The following is an 18972-nucleotide window of genomic DNA, read 5'->3' on the forward strand; positions in this document are numbered from 1 at the left end:
CGAATCACAAACGGCCAAATTTTAAACGGTCGAAATAACTAATGGCCGAATCTATAAAACGGCCGAACCACAAAAGGCCGAATCATTCGAAAGACCGAAAAATCATTGATAATTAATGATGATTCAAATGAAACCCGAAATTATTCACCTAGCGGTGAAACCCAGCATCTTTCATTCGAACTTATTATTTGTTCAAATAGATTTACACGATTTCTTAAATTTTTGGTGCATTTCTTTTCCACTCTAAGTAACAAATTTTTGGTTACCAACAGCACAACTATACCGAACATTCAAAACTTTACATTCACACACATATGAACATATATTAACACATACACACGAAAATAACATGAAACAAATAAGAAATTGGTACAATCGATACGTCACTATATTTATTTTTAGGTCAGAATCGATTATATATAGACTTGATTATACATATCATTTTTTTTATTTATTTTTTTTATTTATTTAAAATGATGCTCATCTAAAGCTGAAATGTTGTGAGAAAACGTCTATGAGATACGTAATGCTTGAGGAGAATTTAGGCTATTTCATTCGATAACGTGTTACCACCCATGCGAAAAATTCTGAGAATTTATACAAAAAAGAGGGTTTCGAAAGAATTTATTTTGTTACCTTGTTTTTTGTTTCCGTTCCCTAATTGTTTCAAAGAATGAAAAAAAAAATTAAAATTGATTTTATTAAAAATTTAATGCAACACACTCGTGGCCTTCGGCCAACTCGATTGTCCGGGGCACATGCTGTCCTTACTCGCTACCGCTCGTTCGGACGTAAACTAGGGGATTGCCCCTACGCTTCAGTAATCCGGGCAATCCAGTAGATCAGTTGTTTGTATGCGAGAGGCCGCCGCTTTCGTTAGTATTGATATAATTCGGCCGTTTGAAATTCGGCCGTTTGAGATTCGGCCGTTTGTGTTTCGGCCGTTTGGAGCTATCCCGGTTTTGACATCGTCAATTTCACGCGACGGCGTATGCTCCTGGATCGAAGCGTCCTGCGAAGGGCAAAGTAGGCTTGATTTTCAAGCTGAAATATATATAAATACGACGTTGGACCTCCTTACTTGGTTTTCGACGCATTTATTTGTCAACTTCGTCTGCGAAGCCTATGAGTTGACTACCTTTGCTGAAAATCGTGCCTCTCGTTTCGATGCCCTCTCGTTGGATTACATTTTCAAGGGCAATATTGAACAACGTGCAGGATAATCCATCTCCTTGTCTCAACCCTCTGCGCGCTACGAAGGGATTCGAGAGCGTCCCCGACACGCACACGTAACACATCACTCGGTCTAAGGTAGCTTTAATAAGTCGTGTCAGTTTATCCGGAAAACCGTAGTCGTGGCATTTCTGAAGAATCTACTGTAGAGTGAAAATTTGATCCGCAGTAGCGCGAGCTTGTATGAAGCCCATTTGGGGCATACAACTTCTTCCATCCATTCTTTGTAGCCTGTCCTTGCCGGCGGCTCTGTTGTTTTTGAGCGATCCAATTTCCCGATTGATCTCCAGGATATCGGGAATTGGGACACTACTGTCGTTTGTAGGCACTCCCTTCCGCCTCCTTCCGTTGCTCCGCTATTAAGGTGCTCATCGAAGAACTGCTGTCACCTGTCAACCACCTCGCGCTCGCTTGTGATCAGGTTTCCCTCCACGTCCCCACACATATCTGGACTCGGTGTGTAGCCTTTACGGGATTGCTCCACCTTCTCAAAAAACTTGCGCGTATCGTTAGCCCGAAACAGTTGCTCCAGCTCTTCACGATCTTTGTCCTTCTGCTGGCGCTTCTTCCTCTTCATAACCGTGGTTAACTCATTTCGAGCTCGTCGGTATTTGACCGTGTTCTCTCTTGTGGCGATGCTCAAATAGTTTTTCCAAGCTCTTTTCTTCCTATCCATCGCTTGCTGGCATTCCCCGTCAAACCAGTCATGTTATCGCCTCGACGTTACCACACCTAGTACCGTGGTTGCGGCCTCTCCAATGGCCGGGCGTAACTTCCCCCACCCATCGTCGAGTGTCGAAGCACATAATTCTTCCGTGGAAGGTAGTGCCTCATCGAGTAGGGGCGCGTAGTTCTCGGCATCCTGCGGGTTGGTCAACTACCGGATGTTTTGCCGAGGAGGGCGGTTCTGACTTGTGTGAAATACCGTGTAAAGTTTTGAGCGCACATATTCTGCTACTGGGTGATGGTCTGAGTCGATATCCGCACCCCAGAGGGAGCGTATGTTGGTAATGTTTGAGAAAAATCGGCCATCAATGAGAACGTGGTCAATTTGGTTTGTTGTTCGGCCTTGTGGATATCTTTGCGTGGAAAAAGGTGCTTTTAACTACTAGGCCTCGGAAAGCTGCCAAGTTGGCCGTTGTCGTTCGTGTCGGTGTGTAGGCTGTGAGGCCCTATCACCGGTCAATACATCGCTTCCCTACCAACCTGGGCGTTCATATCCCTGATGACGATCTCGATGTCCCGTGACGAGCAACCGTCACATGTTGCCTCCAACTACGATTCATTTTCGTCGTCAGGTCTACCTTCGTGCGGGCGGTTCATGTTTATGATGCTGTAATTGAAGAAAAGACCTTTAATCTTCAACAGACACGTCCTCTCGTTGATCGCCTTCCAATTGATCACGCGATCCTGCATTCTGCCCATCACACAAAAACCCGTTCCCAGCTCGTTGGTTGCTCCACCGCTCTGGTAGAACTAGGCCATGCCTCCACGGACTTTCCACACTTCCTCACATTTGCTACAGATCTCCTGCAGAGCCACGATGCCGAACTTGCGGGGTTCTAGCTGCTCAAGCAGCACCCAGCACCCCGCCCACAAAATTTAGCGACTTGCAACAGCTGCCTTCCTCCAACCGACTCTAACACCTATTACGCCGGCATCCTCGGCGAGAGCTTATCCAGCGAGTGTGGGGTTATCTGCTTGACTATATCCACCGATATGAAGTATGCTTGCGCTCGAAGCTGTCAACCGTGTACCACGCATGACATAACCGAACCCTGAGGCTTAACATTTAGCAGCTCCCAAGCTGCGGAGGAATATGCGCAATAGCTCGAGGGGCTTGGGGTATCACCTCTCGAGGACGGCGATTCTCCGCAACGGAGTAAAGGCACCGATAAGTGGAATTTTCTGCTATGACGGAGAATGTGAGGCAGCGTTGAATGCGATGAACCGGACCTAGGTGATATACCTGGGTGAGTGAACAAGGGCGAAAAAGGTGAAGTACAAACGGGCACGGAACGACCACGATTCAGACGAAAGAAGCACTAGCAAGAGGATTATGAACATGAGGAGTTCGAGCAGCTATCCCGAGCAAGAGAAGGGAAATACACTAATGCGCAATCGTCACGCTGGACGTGGAGAATGCGTTCAATAGCGCCAGTTTGGACTACATAGCGCTTGCGCTCAGGAGCATCCATGTGGTGTCGCTGTACAAGATTCTGGAAAATATTTCCAGAATCCAGTATACGTTTACAACACGGAGGATGGTCAAAAGTGCGTCTCAATCACCGCAGGAGTTCCACGAGGTTCCATCCTGTGTCCAGTGTTGTGGAATGTCATGTATGACGGGGTGTTGAAACTCAAGTTCCCTGTAGGAGTCGTGATAGTCGGCTTTACAGACGACATAACGCTGGAGGTTTACGGCGAGTCGATCGAGGAGGCCGAGTTGACGGCCGCGTACTGTACACGCAAGGTCGAAGACTGGATGCGTTCCAGGAAACTGGAGCTCGCGCATCATAAGACGGAGGTCACCGTAACAACCGTAAATCGGAGCAACGAGAGGTGGTCAGAGTCGGAGACTGCACCATCACCTCAAAGTGATCTCTGAATCTCTTAGGGGTTATGGTTGACGATATGCTCACGTTCGGAAGTCACGTCGACTATGCTATCTCGTTTGATGTCCAATAGCCTAGCGGTTTATGGCAGCAAGCAAAGATTTCTTGCCAGTGTGGTTCCGTCCATACTTAGGTATGGTGGGCCAGTGTAGTCCAGAGCGCTAGGTACTAACAGCTACCGCGGTAAATTGGAAAGTACCTACAGGCTCATGCGCCTGAGTGTTGCGAGTGCGGTTCCTACAGTGTCCGGTTCATCACGCACAACAGCCACTCCCCGACGTAATACTTAACCGTCGTTCCAGGAAGACCAGGGCTGGAGTCTGGAGGGGTTTTAGTGGGTCGGGACAGGGATCAGTAGGTGTTTGGGGCAGTGTGCCGCGGTACCTCAGCTACTCAAACATGTCTCCCCTAGTCTCGGAACTTCTATGAGAAGGTTAACCATTCTCGCAGAGGTTATGTTCCGCAAGCCGACAGATGCAACGACGCTGATAGAAATCTTCTCTCGGATGCCAGGGAGAAGATCGACAGGTGAAAGGAGTACTTCGTTAGATCTTTAAATGGAAGAATCTGACTAAGGAGTACCAGCAGCAGATGACCGAGTACCCGCTCCCGAATTTCATGAAGTTCGTTGTAAGATCGGGAAGATAAAGAACAACAAAGCCGCGGACAAAGACGGACTGCCGAACGAACTCTTTTAGCATAATAGAGAGGCGCTGCACTAGGTCTTTTTCAAGATTTGGGAGGAAAAAGAATCTGCCGGACGAGAGGATGGAGGGAGTCATCTAACCCATCTAAAAAAAGGGTGACAAGCTGAAGTGCCTTAACTACCTCGGAACTCCGTTGATCAATGCCGCGTACAAAGTACTCTCGCAGTCCTGTTCCATCGTGTATCATTTTTAACCAGGAGGTTCGTGGGCCAGTACCAAGCGGGTTTTATGGGAGCCAGCGCCACCACGGACCAGATCTTGTCAATCCGACAGATCTTACAGAGATTTCGCGAATAGAACGTGCCTATATTTCACATGTTCGTTGACTTCACGGTTGTGATACAGTCGATCAAGAACAGCTATGACGGATCATACACGACAACGAATTCCCGGATAATCTGACGCGATCTATCAAGACCACCATGAGTGATGTGCTACGTGCGTGCTCCGAAGATACTCTCGAGTGCCTTTGAATCGCGCACAGGGTTAACACAAAATGATGGACGCTCCTGTTTGCTGCTCAGCATCGCCTTGTCGGTGTTTTCCGGAAGATCAGTTCAGTGTTTGGGTTTTGCGGTTGACTTAGACATCATAGTACGTGACTGGTCACTGGTGATCGCCGACCTTCCAGCTGGTCTTAAGGTACGATGCTGGCCTAATAAGCCAGTCGTCGTAGGTTCGAGTCCCGGCTCGAAAGAGACTGTTAGTGTCAGTAGGATTGCAGCGCTAGCCCCACAATTGTCCTGTACACTGAACCGAAGGTCGAGTTCCGTGTCGGAATGTAACACCAAGACAAGGTAATTGCCGACATTAACCCAACAGAGATCCAGAGACACCTCCAGGCTGGAAATCGAGACAACAACGATTCTCACGGAGGATTTGAACATCCTTGGAGTTTTCGAAAGGAAGAAGCCGCGGGCTATCTACGGTGGAGTGAAGACGGACGATGGAGAATAGCGAGCACGTATAAACCATGAACTGTACACGCTGCTTGGAAAGAACGGAACTTGCGAGTGATGAGACGCCTGGGAAACTGGAGAAACACAGCTCAGAACCGAGTAACACGCTCCGATGTTTGAGTACGAGCAATACTCTTTTCGACAAAGTTGTAGCACTACTTGAGGACTTCAAGTTTGTCATACAAAGTTGTTTGAATAACGTGCTTATTCAATGAGCTATCGGCTTGCGAAAAAAATGAGCGTGAGTGATAATTTACATCCTTGCATGCGTGACCTGTACCTTGCATCCGTTTTTTGCCGTACTGCTCCTCATATGGATTCCTCGAAAAATTTCACAGAAAATATGAAATTTTTACGGAGGTGTATTATGTTTTATTACGTGATAGAATTTTTGTAATCTTTCATGTACATTGTAACGACCATGCGTTTCCATTCTATCGTTTGATATTCTACATTGCAGTAGCTTGTTTAAAGGAGACGTATGATGGTTACTATGGACATTGAGAGATAGAAAGATTAGAAAAACTCTTCAAACGGCAAAAACCGGCTTATATCATAATTTTTGCAAAGTTGATATTTTTTAAAGTTTGATTGTTTTTCTTAAAAAGCTTATTGATTATTATCTTCAATTTGATACCAAAAGACTCAAACAGGTTAAACGACTCAAAAGTCACAAGTTTTAGTGCACCAAAATTTTTAAAAATGTCGTTTTTCAGCAATCTAATGACAGAAAGTGTCATCTTAAGGAGTAAACAAAAAAAGCGAATCAAGAACATTTGTAGCGGTTTTGAGTATTATTGGAGCGAAATAAACAAAGTATACATCAGAACAAAGGAAGAGACGTAAAATTATTAATGATAGAATATTACTCCAATTCAATATGTTTTTTATAATGCAGCCCTCGCGACTTAGAATTGTAGAAGGATAGTTTTAAGGAAGTCAATTATACCACAAATATAAAGCAAAGCAAAGCTTTGGTGCTACCTTCCGATTCGGAAATCGACCTTCTATTTATCATACACAGACTACGCAGCCAACTGTTTAGTGTACAGGACAATTGCGGGGCTACGATCCAATTGACACTTACTGCCACTCCTGAGCCAACGACTGACTTATTAGGCCAGTATCGTAACTCGGGACCAGCGGGGAAACTTATACCACAAATATATTTACATGAAAATCGGTATTGAAAGCCAAGTTGCTAAACCCTAAACTGAAATATAATGTTATTTATAATATTTTTGTAGAACATGTCGACTTTCTAAAAAATTGTTCAAACAGAATTGCAGTAAGTGCAAAAAGGTGATTTTAGGTTCGAAAAAGTCATTTTTTCATCAATCACGTTTGGGTAATCTGTAAATACTTGTTAAGTAAGTCGAAATATCCTCCAGAAATAATAAATCACATTTTCTTTAGGGTCAATTCAATTTAGGGTTGACTTTTTCGGGCGATTTTTTTAGGACAACCTAGTATGTATTCTTTCCATTCAACTGGTTAACCTCTTGGATAAAAGTGAATGTGAGAAAATGGTAATTAATATCGATTTATATTTTCTCACTACTCTACATTTAAAAAACAGTAAACACCGTCAACAAACAACTAGACTGTCATGTCACAGCAATCGCTTATTTATTCTTTTAACTGATTCATAGGTGCTATTTCTCATGGCGATGAAACAATAATGTTGTTTTCACGCATTTATTTTTCTAGAATTTAGTTTTCAGTATCATTACATTAATTTTGCGTAAAAATTAAAGTGAAAATTTAGGACAAATCATCCCTATTTGTGATTTGCTTTTCTTTCACTTGTAGCACCATTTGGAGTGTCTTCATGATAATACATGAGTGAATATTATTACCACAAAATATTTAACAACAGATAAATAATGTAATGTTGCTCAATATGCGTAGAAATGGCGTTAACTAACAAGTATCAATTAGTGTCTTTTCAATAGATGCATGCTTGGGTTGATAAGTTTCGTATCTAGTTTTTAGATAACGCCTCAAAAAATTCGTTGATGATGATATTTTACCTTGAAGACATGCTCGGAAACATTTGTTTGATAACCAGGAACTTTTAAAATCTTTTTTCAGCAGTGCTGCTTTAGCATTTCTATTTTATTATTATATAAAAAAATATGACTGTGTGCGATTAAATGTTGAGTGTAAATGTAAATTTTAATTTTAGACCGATTTGTTTACTTTGCAAATGTTCAATTTATTTGAAAATAAGCTTCTTCTCGCATTTGATACACTGGTGAACAGTTGACGCTTGATAAAATACATCGTAAATTATGGCATACAAGTCTATTACTACACTTGTATCTGAAACCATTGCGTGCAAACCACTCACATCGATTGGCTCTCACAAATTATGCAATTCGCAATTAAGCCCTGAAAACAAGATTTGAGTGATCGGTCTGTTTTCATTCTCAACTTGGATCTAAACTAAAAGTGTACATTAGACAAGAGGTAATGGCACTTTTTTAAAATAAAGAATTAACTCCAACTAATTTAGATTTCCTGGGATTAATTATTATCATGCGATCACTGCCAAAAAATGGAAGCAGCTCTTCAAGTTGTAAGAATATTATCTGTATCACAAACTGTAAAACGGAATTTCCTCGTTGCTGTGCTGTAACAGTATGTTTACTTTGCACTACTGCAAAGTTCTTATTTTAGAACATACTTTTGACTCTGATTCAACCTGGTATTGATTGACGTAATTGGCATCTAATCATAGTGACCAGCTTTGATTAGATTAAAATTGATCAGCTGAGTACGTACTCTGCTTCCGATGTTTATAGAGAATCACCATCAGTATATCTATTATCAGACTAGCAAATCTTTTGTTTTCAAAAGGAACCTTTCACTGGTAATGTTGGTAAATCCATGTCTGAACAGTTGACTGAATAAGTATCTGTGACAAATAGGATTTGGCAAGATTCATGGGGGGCATACACCCCATAATGCTTGTTCTAGTCTATCAAAAGTCTTTCTTGATCTCACCAACAATCGTCTAGTAGACCGCATCACTAGACATGAAAACTAGTATCAGAGAAACTGAAAAAGTTTCTTTAGTTTACTGAATCAGCTCAATAATCTAACTCAGCAGAAGGAAGCAATGCGGAATATTAACGACCTTCCAGTAGAGGTGAGTGGAGGACTGTGGAACGATTCTTTCAAACGTGAAAAAAGTTATTTTTTACTTTCAGGTACTGGAAAATATTTTTATATTTCTTCCGTTTCGGCAACTCAAACTCGCATCCATCGTATGCTCACTTTGGCATCGAACGATATTTTCACGAGCTAACTTGCAAAATGTCGTACTAGTTCTAATGACACATAAGATAGTAAATCTACCGATCACGAAAATAGAAACCAGTGAACGTAGCTATCGCAGTGCCAGACTAATTTTTGATAATCTAGAAGTTGATCGACAGTTAGTGTTATATTTCCTGAAAATTCTTCAAAAATTCAGCAACTCTCTGGAGCGTTTGGAAGTTTCGTGGAAAATTTACGATAAGCCACTGGATTTGATTATATTGGAAGAAATTTCGAAATCGATTCCACAACTCAAACAACTTACTGTATTTGATCAAGAAACCAGTGGCTGTGATATAGATCCCAACGAGCTACTCGGAATAGCACCAATGAAGTTCTTGGAAAAAGTTCGTCTTCCTCGCATCGTCATGGATGCCTCGGGCTTCAATTTGGTCCAATTTGCTCCGAACGTCAAAAACATAAATGTGGTTTTTGGTAAAAAGCATCCATGGGATGCGATTGGTGCTTTACGAGAGCAACTAGTTACAGTGTGCATCAAAACGGAAACCACAGCAAACTTTGGACACTTTTGGTCGATAAAACCTCCGAAACTGCAAAAATTAAGACTGATTCGACATCATTGTGATCTCGTTGAACCGAATGACGTCGAAGTGGATAGCGTTAGAGCTTTTTTCCTCTTCTGCCCGGTACTAACTGTTCTCAAGCTGGATTTGAGAGTTCCACTGGAAGTTCTTCAGGTCATTGTCGACAGTTGCCCCCAACTTGAGTCGCTACTGCTATGCAGTATCGATGGTGGTTGGCAGGTGCTGTCGATTTTGAGTAATTTAAAATACTTGCAGAATCTTTCAATGATAGCAGCAACTTTTCATCCTTATGAGTCTACCAAACTAATATCGCCTCTACCAGCGCTGCGGCACTTAACGTTATGTGCGTCAGATTTCCTAGACGTTTCTCAATTCTTCGTGCAGCTGAACCTGACAGTTCCAATCTTATCAACACTGCAACTTATCCACTACAGTCAAATATGCGATGAGGAGTTGAACATCAGGACGCTGGAATCGTTATTTCTGAGTAAAATGCCAATGCTGAAGAAACTGGTTCTGTTCGATTTTGTAGGTTAATGTTTGGTTTCTGGAAAAAATCGTGTCAATTTTCTGGATATGACTAATTTCAGTGCTGTGTATTTCCTTCACACCTCGTTAATCAGCTCAATCTGTTTCCACGACTAAACGAACTTTGGTTAACTAGTAAAGGACTTTCTCCGCATTTCGAATCAGCGTTGGTACCCGGAGTTCGGAGGCTAGCTGTGGATGCTCCTGTAAGTTTGTTTTATTATTTTCAAATTCGTCTACTGAGTAGCGTTTTCCTCAAGATAAACCAATTCCTGCTTCGTTCCTTGTTGGAAGTTTTCCCATCATTAACAAGACTGGACGTGTGCGAAGAATGTGACTGTCTTGATGAGCAAAGCCTGAGATGTGAACTCAATTTTTGTGAGAAACGGTCTCTATTAGAGGACCGCGTTCAACTGTGACCAATTTTCTAAATTCGCCAAGCACAGTCATCAGTAGAAAAGATTCAACAATTGTGATTTTATTGTGATTATATGTACGCTTACAGATAATGTAATAAAACTAAAAGCAGCACTGCTATCTATATTGAGAACTTAATAATGAAAGCAAAAGCTAGATAGAATTCTCAGACAGACGCCATTTTTAAAAGAAATTAAAAACTGCTTTTAAAATCGATTATCGACCACTGCATTTCTGCATTTTTTTCTGATACTGATTTCGGAAATACCCAAATTGGATTTTTTTTTGTAAGATTTGGACCACTGCACTGCGACTATTATTTTGATCTTTTGTGGTATACCTCTTCTTTAGTCTAGGTACTCGTGGCAGACATATCACTATTGATGGAAGTGATCGTCCTTGTCATATCGCACCCTTTCTCCAAATTTGGCACTGAATTTCGTATGAAATGTATTACCTCATTAGGATTCGCAGACCAGACCACAGTGGGGCGACTCCATGCAAAGGCTAGCCAAGCAAAAGAAGTGTCGATAAATGCGACAAAAACTTAGTATTTACATAATTTTGGGGCAATGAACACGAATTTGGCATCCATTTTTTGTTTGGGGCCGTCCATAAAGCACGAAAGCCGATTTTAATATTTTTTGGCTCTTTTTTCCTTTTTTATAGAATTATATGATCTTTGACCACAAGTAGTGCCACTGGGCGTCCTTCCCATTGAAAAAAAACGTAATTTATGGACGACCCCTCGAACTAAACAAATTTTGTCTAAATATATATATATATATATATATATATATATATATATATATATATATATATATATATATATATATATATATATATATATATATATATATATATATATATATATATATATATATATATATATATATATATATATATATATATATATATATATATATATATATATATATATATATATATATATTTTAAATAAACTAAAACAACATAAGTAATACAAACTAATTACAAATTGAAAAAATCATCAACAGCATCATCATCTTTCGCTGTGATCGCTCAAATCTCGTGTTGAATTGTTTCCAGAAAATTTGAAGTTCATTATACTTATCAGCAGGAAAAATGTCATTCGCTGCAATTTTCATTTCTTCTAGTAATTTTCGATGTTTCATTGTTTCATATATATGTTATCTTCCTAATCCGGTTTCTATGGTTGAAAGAGGACATTTAAATACATGTATAACACCATGAATTGACTACTTACTAGACATTGAATTAGGTGGTGCCGCTGAAGTTGAAGGCTCCATAATAAAATTCAACGAATTTATGAATTTGAGAACTAAGACACTGGAATGACACAACGTTCTAAATGAATACGAAAAGATGCGGAGGGCGACGACTGTTCTTTGTTTTTTTCTCATAAAGCAAAATGTGTGCTTTACTTTTGTATGCAAACGAGTGCGAAGCAAAAGCAATCTTCAAACGGACTATTGTTGGCCGCAGTTTGATAGTATGAATTTGCTGCTAATATTTGACACTTCAATCAGTTTAACGAATTTCATGATCATAAATTGAAAAGGGCTGAATGTTTTTAGTATTGTTTTAAATTTGCAGAAAGTGATAAAGTTTGAGATAATTAAAATTTCAGATTTGTTTACTGTTTTCTTGTTTAACACTTATTTTATAACTTTTCATTGATAAATTTTGTGATTTTTGCCCAAATTCATATTTTATCCTTATGGATTGAGTACAATATCATAAATTTTCATTAATGGGGTATCATGATTATGATTAAAATTAATCTTGGATGAAATTTCAACTTCAAAAATAAAAACTAAAAAATCTGCTATCGCTTTTTTCACTAAAGTGACAATTTGCGCAGTTTTGCGCAGCAGCGGACAATTTGCATTTGAAAGCTTACGTTTTTACCTAAATTTTGAATGTTGTCACAACCGTGGCAAACTGCGGCATCTAAACTTTTAAGCTAATTTTCTACAAAAAATCACGTTTTTTTCATTTTTTCTAGTGTCAGGCCTACTATGACCAAATTTTACAATATCAAATGAAAAGGGTTTGTTTTGCACAATATTTACAACAACTTTTCGTCAAAAAATCCAAGCTATCATTGAAGCTACAGAGCGTTTCAAAGTAATGTACTTTTTTTCAAGAAAAAGACAAAAACCGTCAGTTCGCCAAGCTTTGAAAAGTCATAAAAAATTCTGATTTTATGATATTGCGTCCAAATTTTGGATTTAGACACTTGAATGTTATAGCAATAAAGGAAAAATATTATGAAACAGCTAACGAAAAAAAATTTTGTTGGCTGATGGCCAGCGATTCCCCACTGTGCAGACCTCAGAAGGCCCCAAAGGCCAAAGGCTCTTATTCTGCGCTGTATTAGTGCACTGCAGTGGCAGACCAAATGTTCTGCGGTTTCACATTCGAACCCGCAGAGACGACAAATTTCGTCTTATGACTGACCAAATTGTTTCAGGTGATACTTACTTGGACAGTGTCCTGTAAACAGTCCGGTAATTGTTCTTAGTTCCTTTTTATTTAAACTAAGCAATTGCTGGCTTTTCTTGACGCTTGGTTTTATGAACCGTTTCGACTGGCGTAGCCCTACTGAGCATTTCCAGTTCTCCTGTATTGTCCGATGTTTTCAGGTTTTCAATTCTGCTTTTTAGGCGCTTGATGACACCCCACAGAACGGTTCTGGGCCAATAAAATCGGTACATGACCCCTGTCTAGCTAACGTATCGGCTTTTTCATTGCCTTCCACTCCTAGGGTTTGCAATATTCCCGGGAAAAGGGAATGAAAAATCGCATTTCCCGGTAATTACCGGGAACCGGGAACTGAATTTTTTTAGCAAAATGATATTTTAAATGAAGTTCATCTGTAAAAGGTAACAAAAAAATTGTTCAAAATTTTATTCTCAATCCGCATAAAAAATAAAAAAACAAATGAAATACAAAACATTTTCAAGTTAACATAAAAAATTCGTAATCGATTAATGTAGCGTATATTTGCAGAAGAGGAGAATTTAGGATATTCATGTCGTCAAACAATCGCTTCAGATCCGCTGACAATTTTCCGTTAAGCTCAAAAATTTTATTTCCTTCTGTAAAACTTTGCTCAAGTCTGCTGAATCACCGCTAATGTTTGAATTCTAGGATACTTTCAAATCACCGATTACAGCTTTTGCTACACTTAATTGAAAACCGGTGTCCAATTCTTTCAGTTTGTTGAAGAGAAAACTGAGTGTTAAGGCCTAGACACAATGTATACGTTGCGGCTGCGTTTGCGGCAATTTGACAGTTAGCCCATACATTTTATGTCGAATTAACGTCAACGCAACGCAAACGTATCCATTGTGTTTGGGCCTTTAGGCAGGCATTGGATGCGGAAAATATTTGCTATATTCGGTACGGACTTTTTGGGCAAAATGTTTTTTACACTACAGTAAATATTTACTGTTTACTTGAGCGGTAGTAAACCTATTCGCTTTTTTTTTTTTTCATTTAAATATATTTGCTATGCCATTGTGATTTATTTTAAATAAACTGCGTCACAAATCTAGTTTCCATTGACAGAACAACATTTTGAACCCTTCTGGAGTTTATATCATTATTGTTTAGAACATAAGATTCCAAGGAAGATTTTTGGTTAATTAGCTACGTTATTTCGTTATTTGGCCGTTCGGTGGTTATCTGTGACCGAGACAAACCGGAAGGAAACGATAGAATATTCAATAATCAGTTCAATACGACTCAAAATAAGTCAGTCTTAGAACATTTGAAGGCTTAATAATTAACATGCAAAGATGATTTTTACGTTGAAATACTATACTGACTTTGAGTTTTATTAAATGATTTATTTCAGGTCGCACCAGTTTGACGTATTTAATTTTATTGCAATTTTGCATAAGAAACTGTAGTGAATCATACAAAATTTTTCGCGGAACTCGGGAATCCCGGGATCCCGGAAATCAATATTTCTGTTCCCGGGATTCGGGAATCCCTAGCTATTTCCCGGGAAATCGTTCCCGGGATTGCGAACCCTACTCCTCAGTGACCAGAAACCCAGTACAACCATACATGATTCCTTTCTGCCAGTTTTTTCAGTGAACGGATGCACTCCCATACTAGCTTAGAGGTACATGTGAAGGCTTTTAGTGTGTTAAGTGCTGCTTGACTATCAGAAAAAATGCATATGTTAGCATGCCTGTATTTTCTAGCCAAACAAACTTGCGCACATTGATGAATTGCAAATATTTCGGCCTGAAACACTGTAGGCCAACGGCCCATTGGTATCGAGATACTTATCCCTGGACCATGTATACTCCGGAATCATTCATTTTTGAGCCAGCTGTGTAAGAGACGACAGAGCCTTGACGGATATTCGGGCCACCTTGTTCCCAGACTTCCCGTTCGGTCTCTATGATTTTCAAAGGTATTTCGAAGTTTGTTTTTGTATTCATCAAGTCTTCGATACCTGGTATACGTTTGGTCAGCTGAAAATCTTTGAGGATTGCCAGTTGGCCTCTCTGATCTCCATCAGGTACTTCTTTATGGAGGTTAGTTTCAACGCACTTTTTTCCGCCTCTAGTTGTACTACTTGATGGAATGGTAGTAGATGCAGAATTGCATCTAAGGCTTTTGACGGAGCACTATTCATTACTCCTGTAATTGCATTACAAATTAGCCATTGATGCTTGCCCAGCTTAATCTGCGTTGACCGTTCTTTCGTTTTAGGCCACCACACTAGCGAGGCATATGTTATTCTTGGTCTTATTATTGCCTGGTACAACCAACAAATCATTCTTGGCCTTAAACACCTCTTTCAGCCAATAGCTTTGCTACACGCCCAGAGGGCACAATACAATACGTACATATTCAATACGTGCATTCCAGCTGAGTTTCTGATCTAAAACTACTCCAAGATGTTTAGTCTCAGTGGAGAACTGCAGTATAGTCTCACCCAGTTTCATCCTCCTCAAGTTGTTCCTTTTTTCCGGGTAAAGGGAATAATGGTTGTTTTAGAGTGGTCATTGTCAGCCCCTCTTGTCTAGACCATTTTAAAGTATAGTTTAGAGCTAACTGCATCCTCTCCGATAATGTAATGTCGAATTTCTCCCTCAAAAGAATCACAACATCATCGGCGAATCCGACCACTTCGAAACCTAGCTGAGTTAGGTTTTTAATAAGCTGGTCTACAACCAATGACCACAGCAAAGGCGATAGAACTCCACCTTGCGGGCATCCCTTAGTTGTGTTACTTGTGAGGGTAGTATTACCCAGTACTGCAGTTATCTTACGACTATTTAGCATTGTTTGGATCCATTTTGAGGTATATGTATCAAATCCATGGCATCTCATCGCGTTCAGCATTGAGTGATGGGATACATTATCAAAAGCTTCAGCATTATTGGTAATAATCCATCCAGTCCCGGGGACTTATAGGGCTCGAATGAGTTGATTGCCCATTCCACTTTCGATTCAGTGAAGATATCGCAGGCTATGTAATGCGCATGTGTCCTAGCGGGTCTCCTACGAAAGGCAGAAAATCAAAAGGCAGAATCACGAAAGGCAGAATCACGAAGAGTAGAATTACGAAAGGCAGAATATTTCATAAGGCAGAATAACGAATGGCAGAATCACAAAAGGCACGAATGGCAGAATCAAAAAATGGTCTATTTTCTTTTCAACAACACACTCTCGCGGCCTTTGGCCGACTCTATTGTCCAAGTGTATATTTGTCGCTACCGCTCGTTCGGACTTAACTAAGGGAAAGAAAACCTATTTGAATAATCCTAGAAAACTAGTAGATCAGTTGTTTGTATGCCGCTTCCGACGGCGGGTCGGCGGCCGGCTCGGACCGCGGAAACCACGGCGGCTTTGTGCCGCCTCGGTTCCTTGCCCTCGATTATGCGTCTTCGCCGCATGAATTGTTTTATGTTAATTATAATCAACAAGCCGTTGAGACTAGTGTAAGTTATACCTAACATTGAAAAATTACTCACCGCGATGCCGTGAGAGTCTTTAGGACCTGAGCCAAACCAGTTTGCGCGTTTCGGATCTAATAATCAGGCTTGATTTGCACCTCCCATCAAAACTAGTCATTCCTTGGGCCAGTTATTATATCTGGTTACCAAATAATTTTAAATAATAAATTTAGAGTAGCAGCTTTGATACGGTGACCAGGATTCGCACCAATTTGTCATCACGCACTTGGCTATCGTGAGTCAGGTAGCAACCAGTGATTCTGCCTTTCGTGCCCTTCGAAATTCTGCCTTTTGAAATATTCTGCCTTGTGTGTACGGTCATAGAGTTCTGCCTTTCATGATTCTGCCTTTCGTGCTTCTGCCTTTCGTGGTTCTGCCTTCTGTGGCGAACCCGTCCTAGCGATAGTCGAACCAGCACATGGCGCATTTGAGTCCTGCGTTTCTTCTTCTAGAATGGATTGTGATCCTGGGAAATGTTTCTCCATCATAACATTAAGTGTTTTAAGAGAATCAGCAGTAAAAGTACCGTCTTCCTTCTTTATTCTGCCCAAGCCTTTTGTGTGATCTTTTGACAGGGCTTTGTGTACGCTTGCAGCTGCAGGGGTGTTTTCAATCTGCTCGCACATTAATCTCCATCCCCTCCTGCGTGATTTTCTAATTTCCTTATTGTATTGCCTAAGGGACTCTCTATAAGCATCCCAATTTGAGGTTAACTTGGCTCTGTTAATCAACCTTCTAGTTACCTTCCGCGATTTTTCTAGATTTCTGTTCCACCAAGGCGCGTCTTTGTTAGATACGCGCGTCTTGGTTGAACAGCTTTGGTTGTAAAGGGCTATGATTTTATCCGTAAATTTTGTGATGAATCCTCCAGTTCTTTTATTGTCTGAACTTGGCCCTCAAAGGTAGATTCATTACGAACTATTTTTGAATAGTTGGTTTTTCTAGGGTTTCTATAAAATTCCGTTACTAAGTCCCCTGCGTTATAGTGGAACAAAATTTGCTTGTGATCTGATAGAGAAATCTCATCGAATACGTTAGGTCGAGTACTTCTTGTCGAATCGCATTTACAAAAGTTGGATTATTACCTCGATTGCATAATCAATATGGTTAGATAGTATGTATTCAAAAAGGTACTCACCTCTTTTGTTCATGTCTGTGCTTCCCCATATTGTGTGATGGGCGTTTGCGTCACACTCAACGATGAACTGCTTATTTTGACTCTTGCAGTGTGCTATAAACTCCTGTACTTCCCTAGTAGGGGCTTCTTCCAGTTCCCCTGGGAAGTAGGCGGTGGCCACCATTATTTCCGCTTTTCCTCGCGTCGTTGGTAGTTCTACTAGCAACTATATCCCGCCTGATGAATTCTGTAATTGGCGTAAAGTTGATATTATTACTTACCAAAATCGCTGCTCTTGGAGCGATTGCTGAATCATCATGAAGGAGCTTAGCCCTACTTGTTGAAAGTCCTAGGACTTTATTTTTGTTCACCCATGGCTCTTGGACAATAGCCACGTTGATGTTTTCTTTGGTGAACCTGCGGCAAAGGATTCCGCTAGCCCCTTTTCGCATGATGCAGGTTCACCTGGATGAACTTAATGTTTTTGCCGTCCATCTTGATGCAGTTTTGATCGCGGGGGCTTCTTTCGCTCCCCCTGTGTACGATTATTATTCAAAGACACATTTGAGTGCTCGTTTTTCTCGCTCTCGGATGTTCTCCCTTGAACAGGCTGTTTCCGCCGGTTTTTGCTATCACTCGGCTGTGAAGGCAAAACTTCTTCGGCGATTACAGCACTTTCCGTGGATTCAGACCTAGCGCATTTACAAATTTTCGACCAGCCCTGATTTTCCGCGGGTATACTATTCCGAATTAATAGCTCAATTTGTAGTTCCAATCAGCAATTTTTTTCGCTGACACTTCGTTTACTGACAAAATGAGCTGCACGTGATTCTTGATGGGCTTGCGCTTTATTTGTAGCTTTTTTTGATTATTTAAGTGCAACAAAAGGTTGTATATGAATTAGTCCACGTGGGAATTGAATGGCCTACAAGTGTTCGAGTTTACCCAAATGACAGGTAAAATCTCCCTAGCCTGCGATTTTTTCATTTTAGCATGTGCTAAAATGCTTATTACTTCGTTCTGAAGCATAAAAAATAAGAGGTTTTTTATGGTAATTAGACGCTAGTAAAGTCGTTGTAAATTTACAACAGAAACTTATTTTGAATGAGTTTTCTTACAAATAAAATGAAAATAAGAAAACCTCTAATGGTTATTCGTTGATACGAGGAAGCATCACCTGATACACCTGAGTCTACTGAAACATATCCGTTTGCAGCAATAAGAGACCAAATTCCATGGGGGCAGAATTTTTGGGTAGCCATTTTCAGTACTTTTATAGTTGGATAACTATTAAATATTAAATATTTAACAGAAAAGGTGTGCAACCTGTATTGTTTTATTCCTGATATGTATTTAATAGGAAAATATACTCCAATTCACAATCTATGCTTGTGCATTTACGAACATTTATTTAAAAACATTCTTCATTTAGGTATATAGAAAGTTGAAATTTCTTTTGTCTCTGTACTCCATAAGATCAATGCACGCATCGCTGGGAGTGAAGAGAAGTGCTCACACAACACCACACTCACCGAGAAGA

At 40.3% G+C, this 18972-nt stretch overlaps 3 protein-coding genes across 20 annotated transcripts in view; 2 read left to right on the forward strand and 1 right to left on the reverse strand.

The window, feature by feature from the left end:
• LOC129717881 (uncharacterized) overlaps window positions 1-18972 on the reverse strand; it is a 139503-nt gene that overhangs the window by 83654 nt on the left and 36877 nt on the right. The gene's annotated exons all lie outside the window — the stretch shown is intronic.
• Window positions 1-18972, forward strand: part of LOC129717877 (tropomodulin) — a 163076-nt gene that overhangs the window by 55577 nt on the left and 88527 nt on the right. The window lies entirely within an intron of this gene.
• Window positions 8495-10403, forward strand: LOC129717876 (uncharacterized). Its single transcript, XM_055668120.1, has 4 exons — window positions 8495-8668; window positions 8730-9911; window positions 9974-10117; window positions 10172-10403. The coding sequence occupies exons 1-4, from the start codon at window positions 8639-8641 to the stop codon at window positions 10328-10330; spliced, it is 1515 nt and encodes a 504-aa protein (XP_055524095.1). The 5' UTR covers window positions 8495-8638; the 3' UTR covers window positions 10331-10403.

This window comes from Wyeomyia smithii, chromosome 1, assembly GCF_029784165.1.
Source record: "Wyeomyia smithii strain HCP4-BCI-WySm-NY-G18 chromosome 1, ASM2978416v1, whole genome shotgun sequence".
In the NCBI taxonomy this organism is placed as follows: Eukaryota; Metazoa; Arthropoda; class Insecta; order Diptera; family Culicidae; genus Wyeomyia; species Wyeomyia smithii.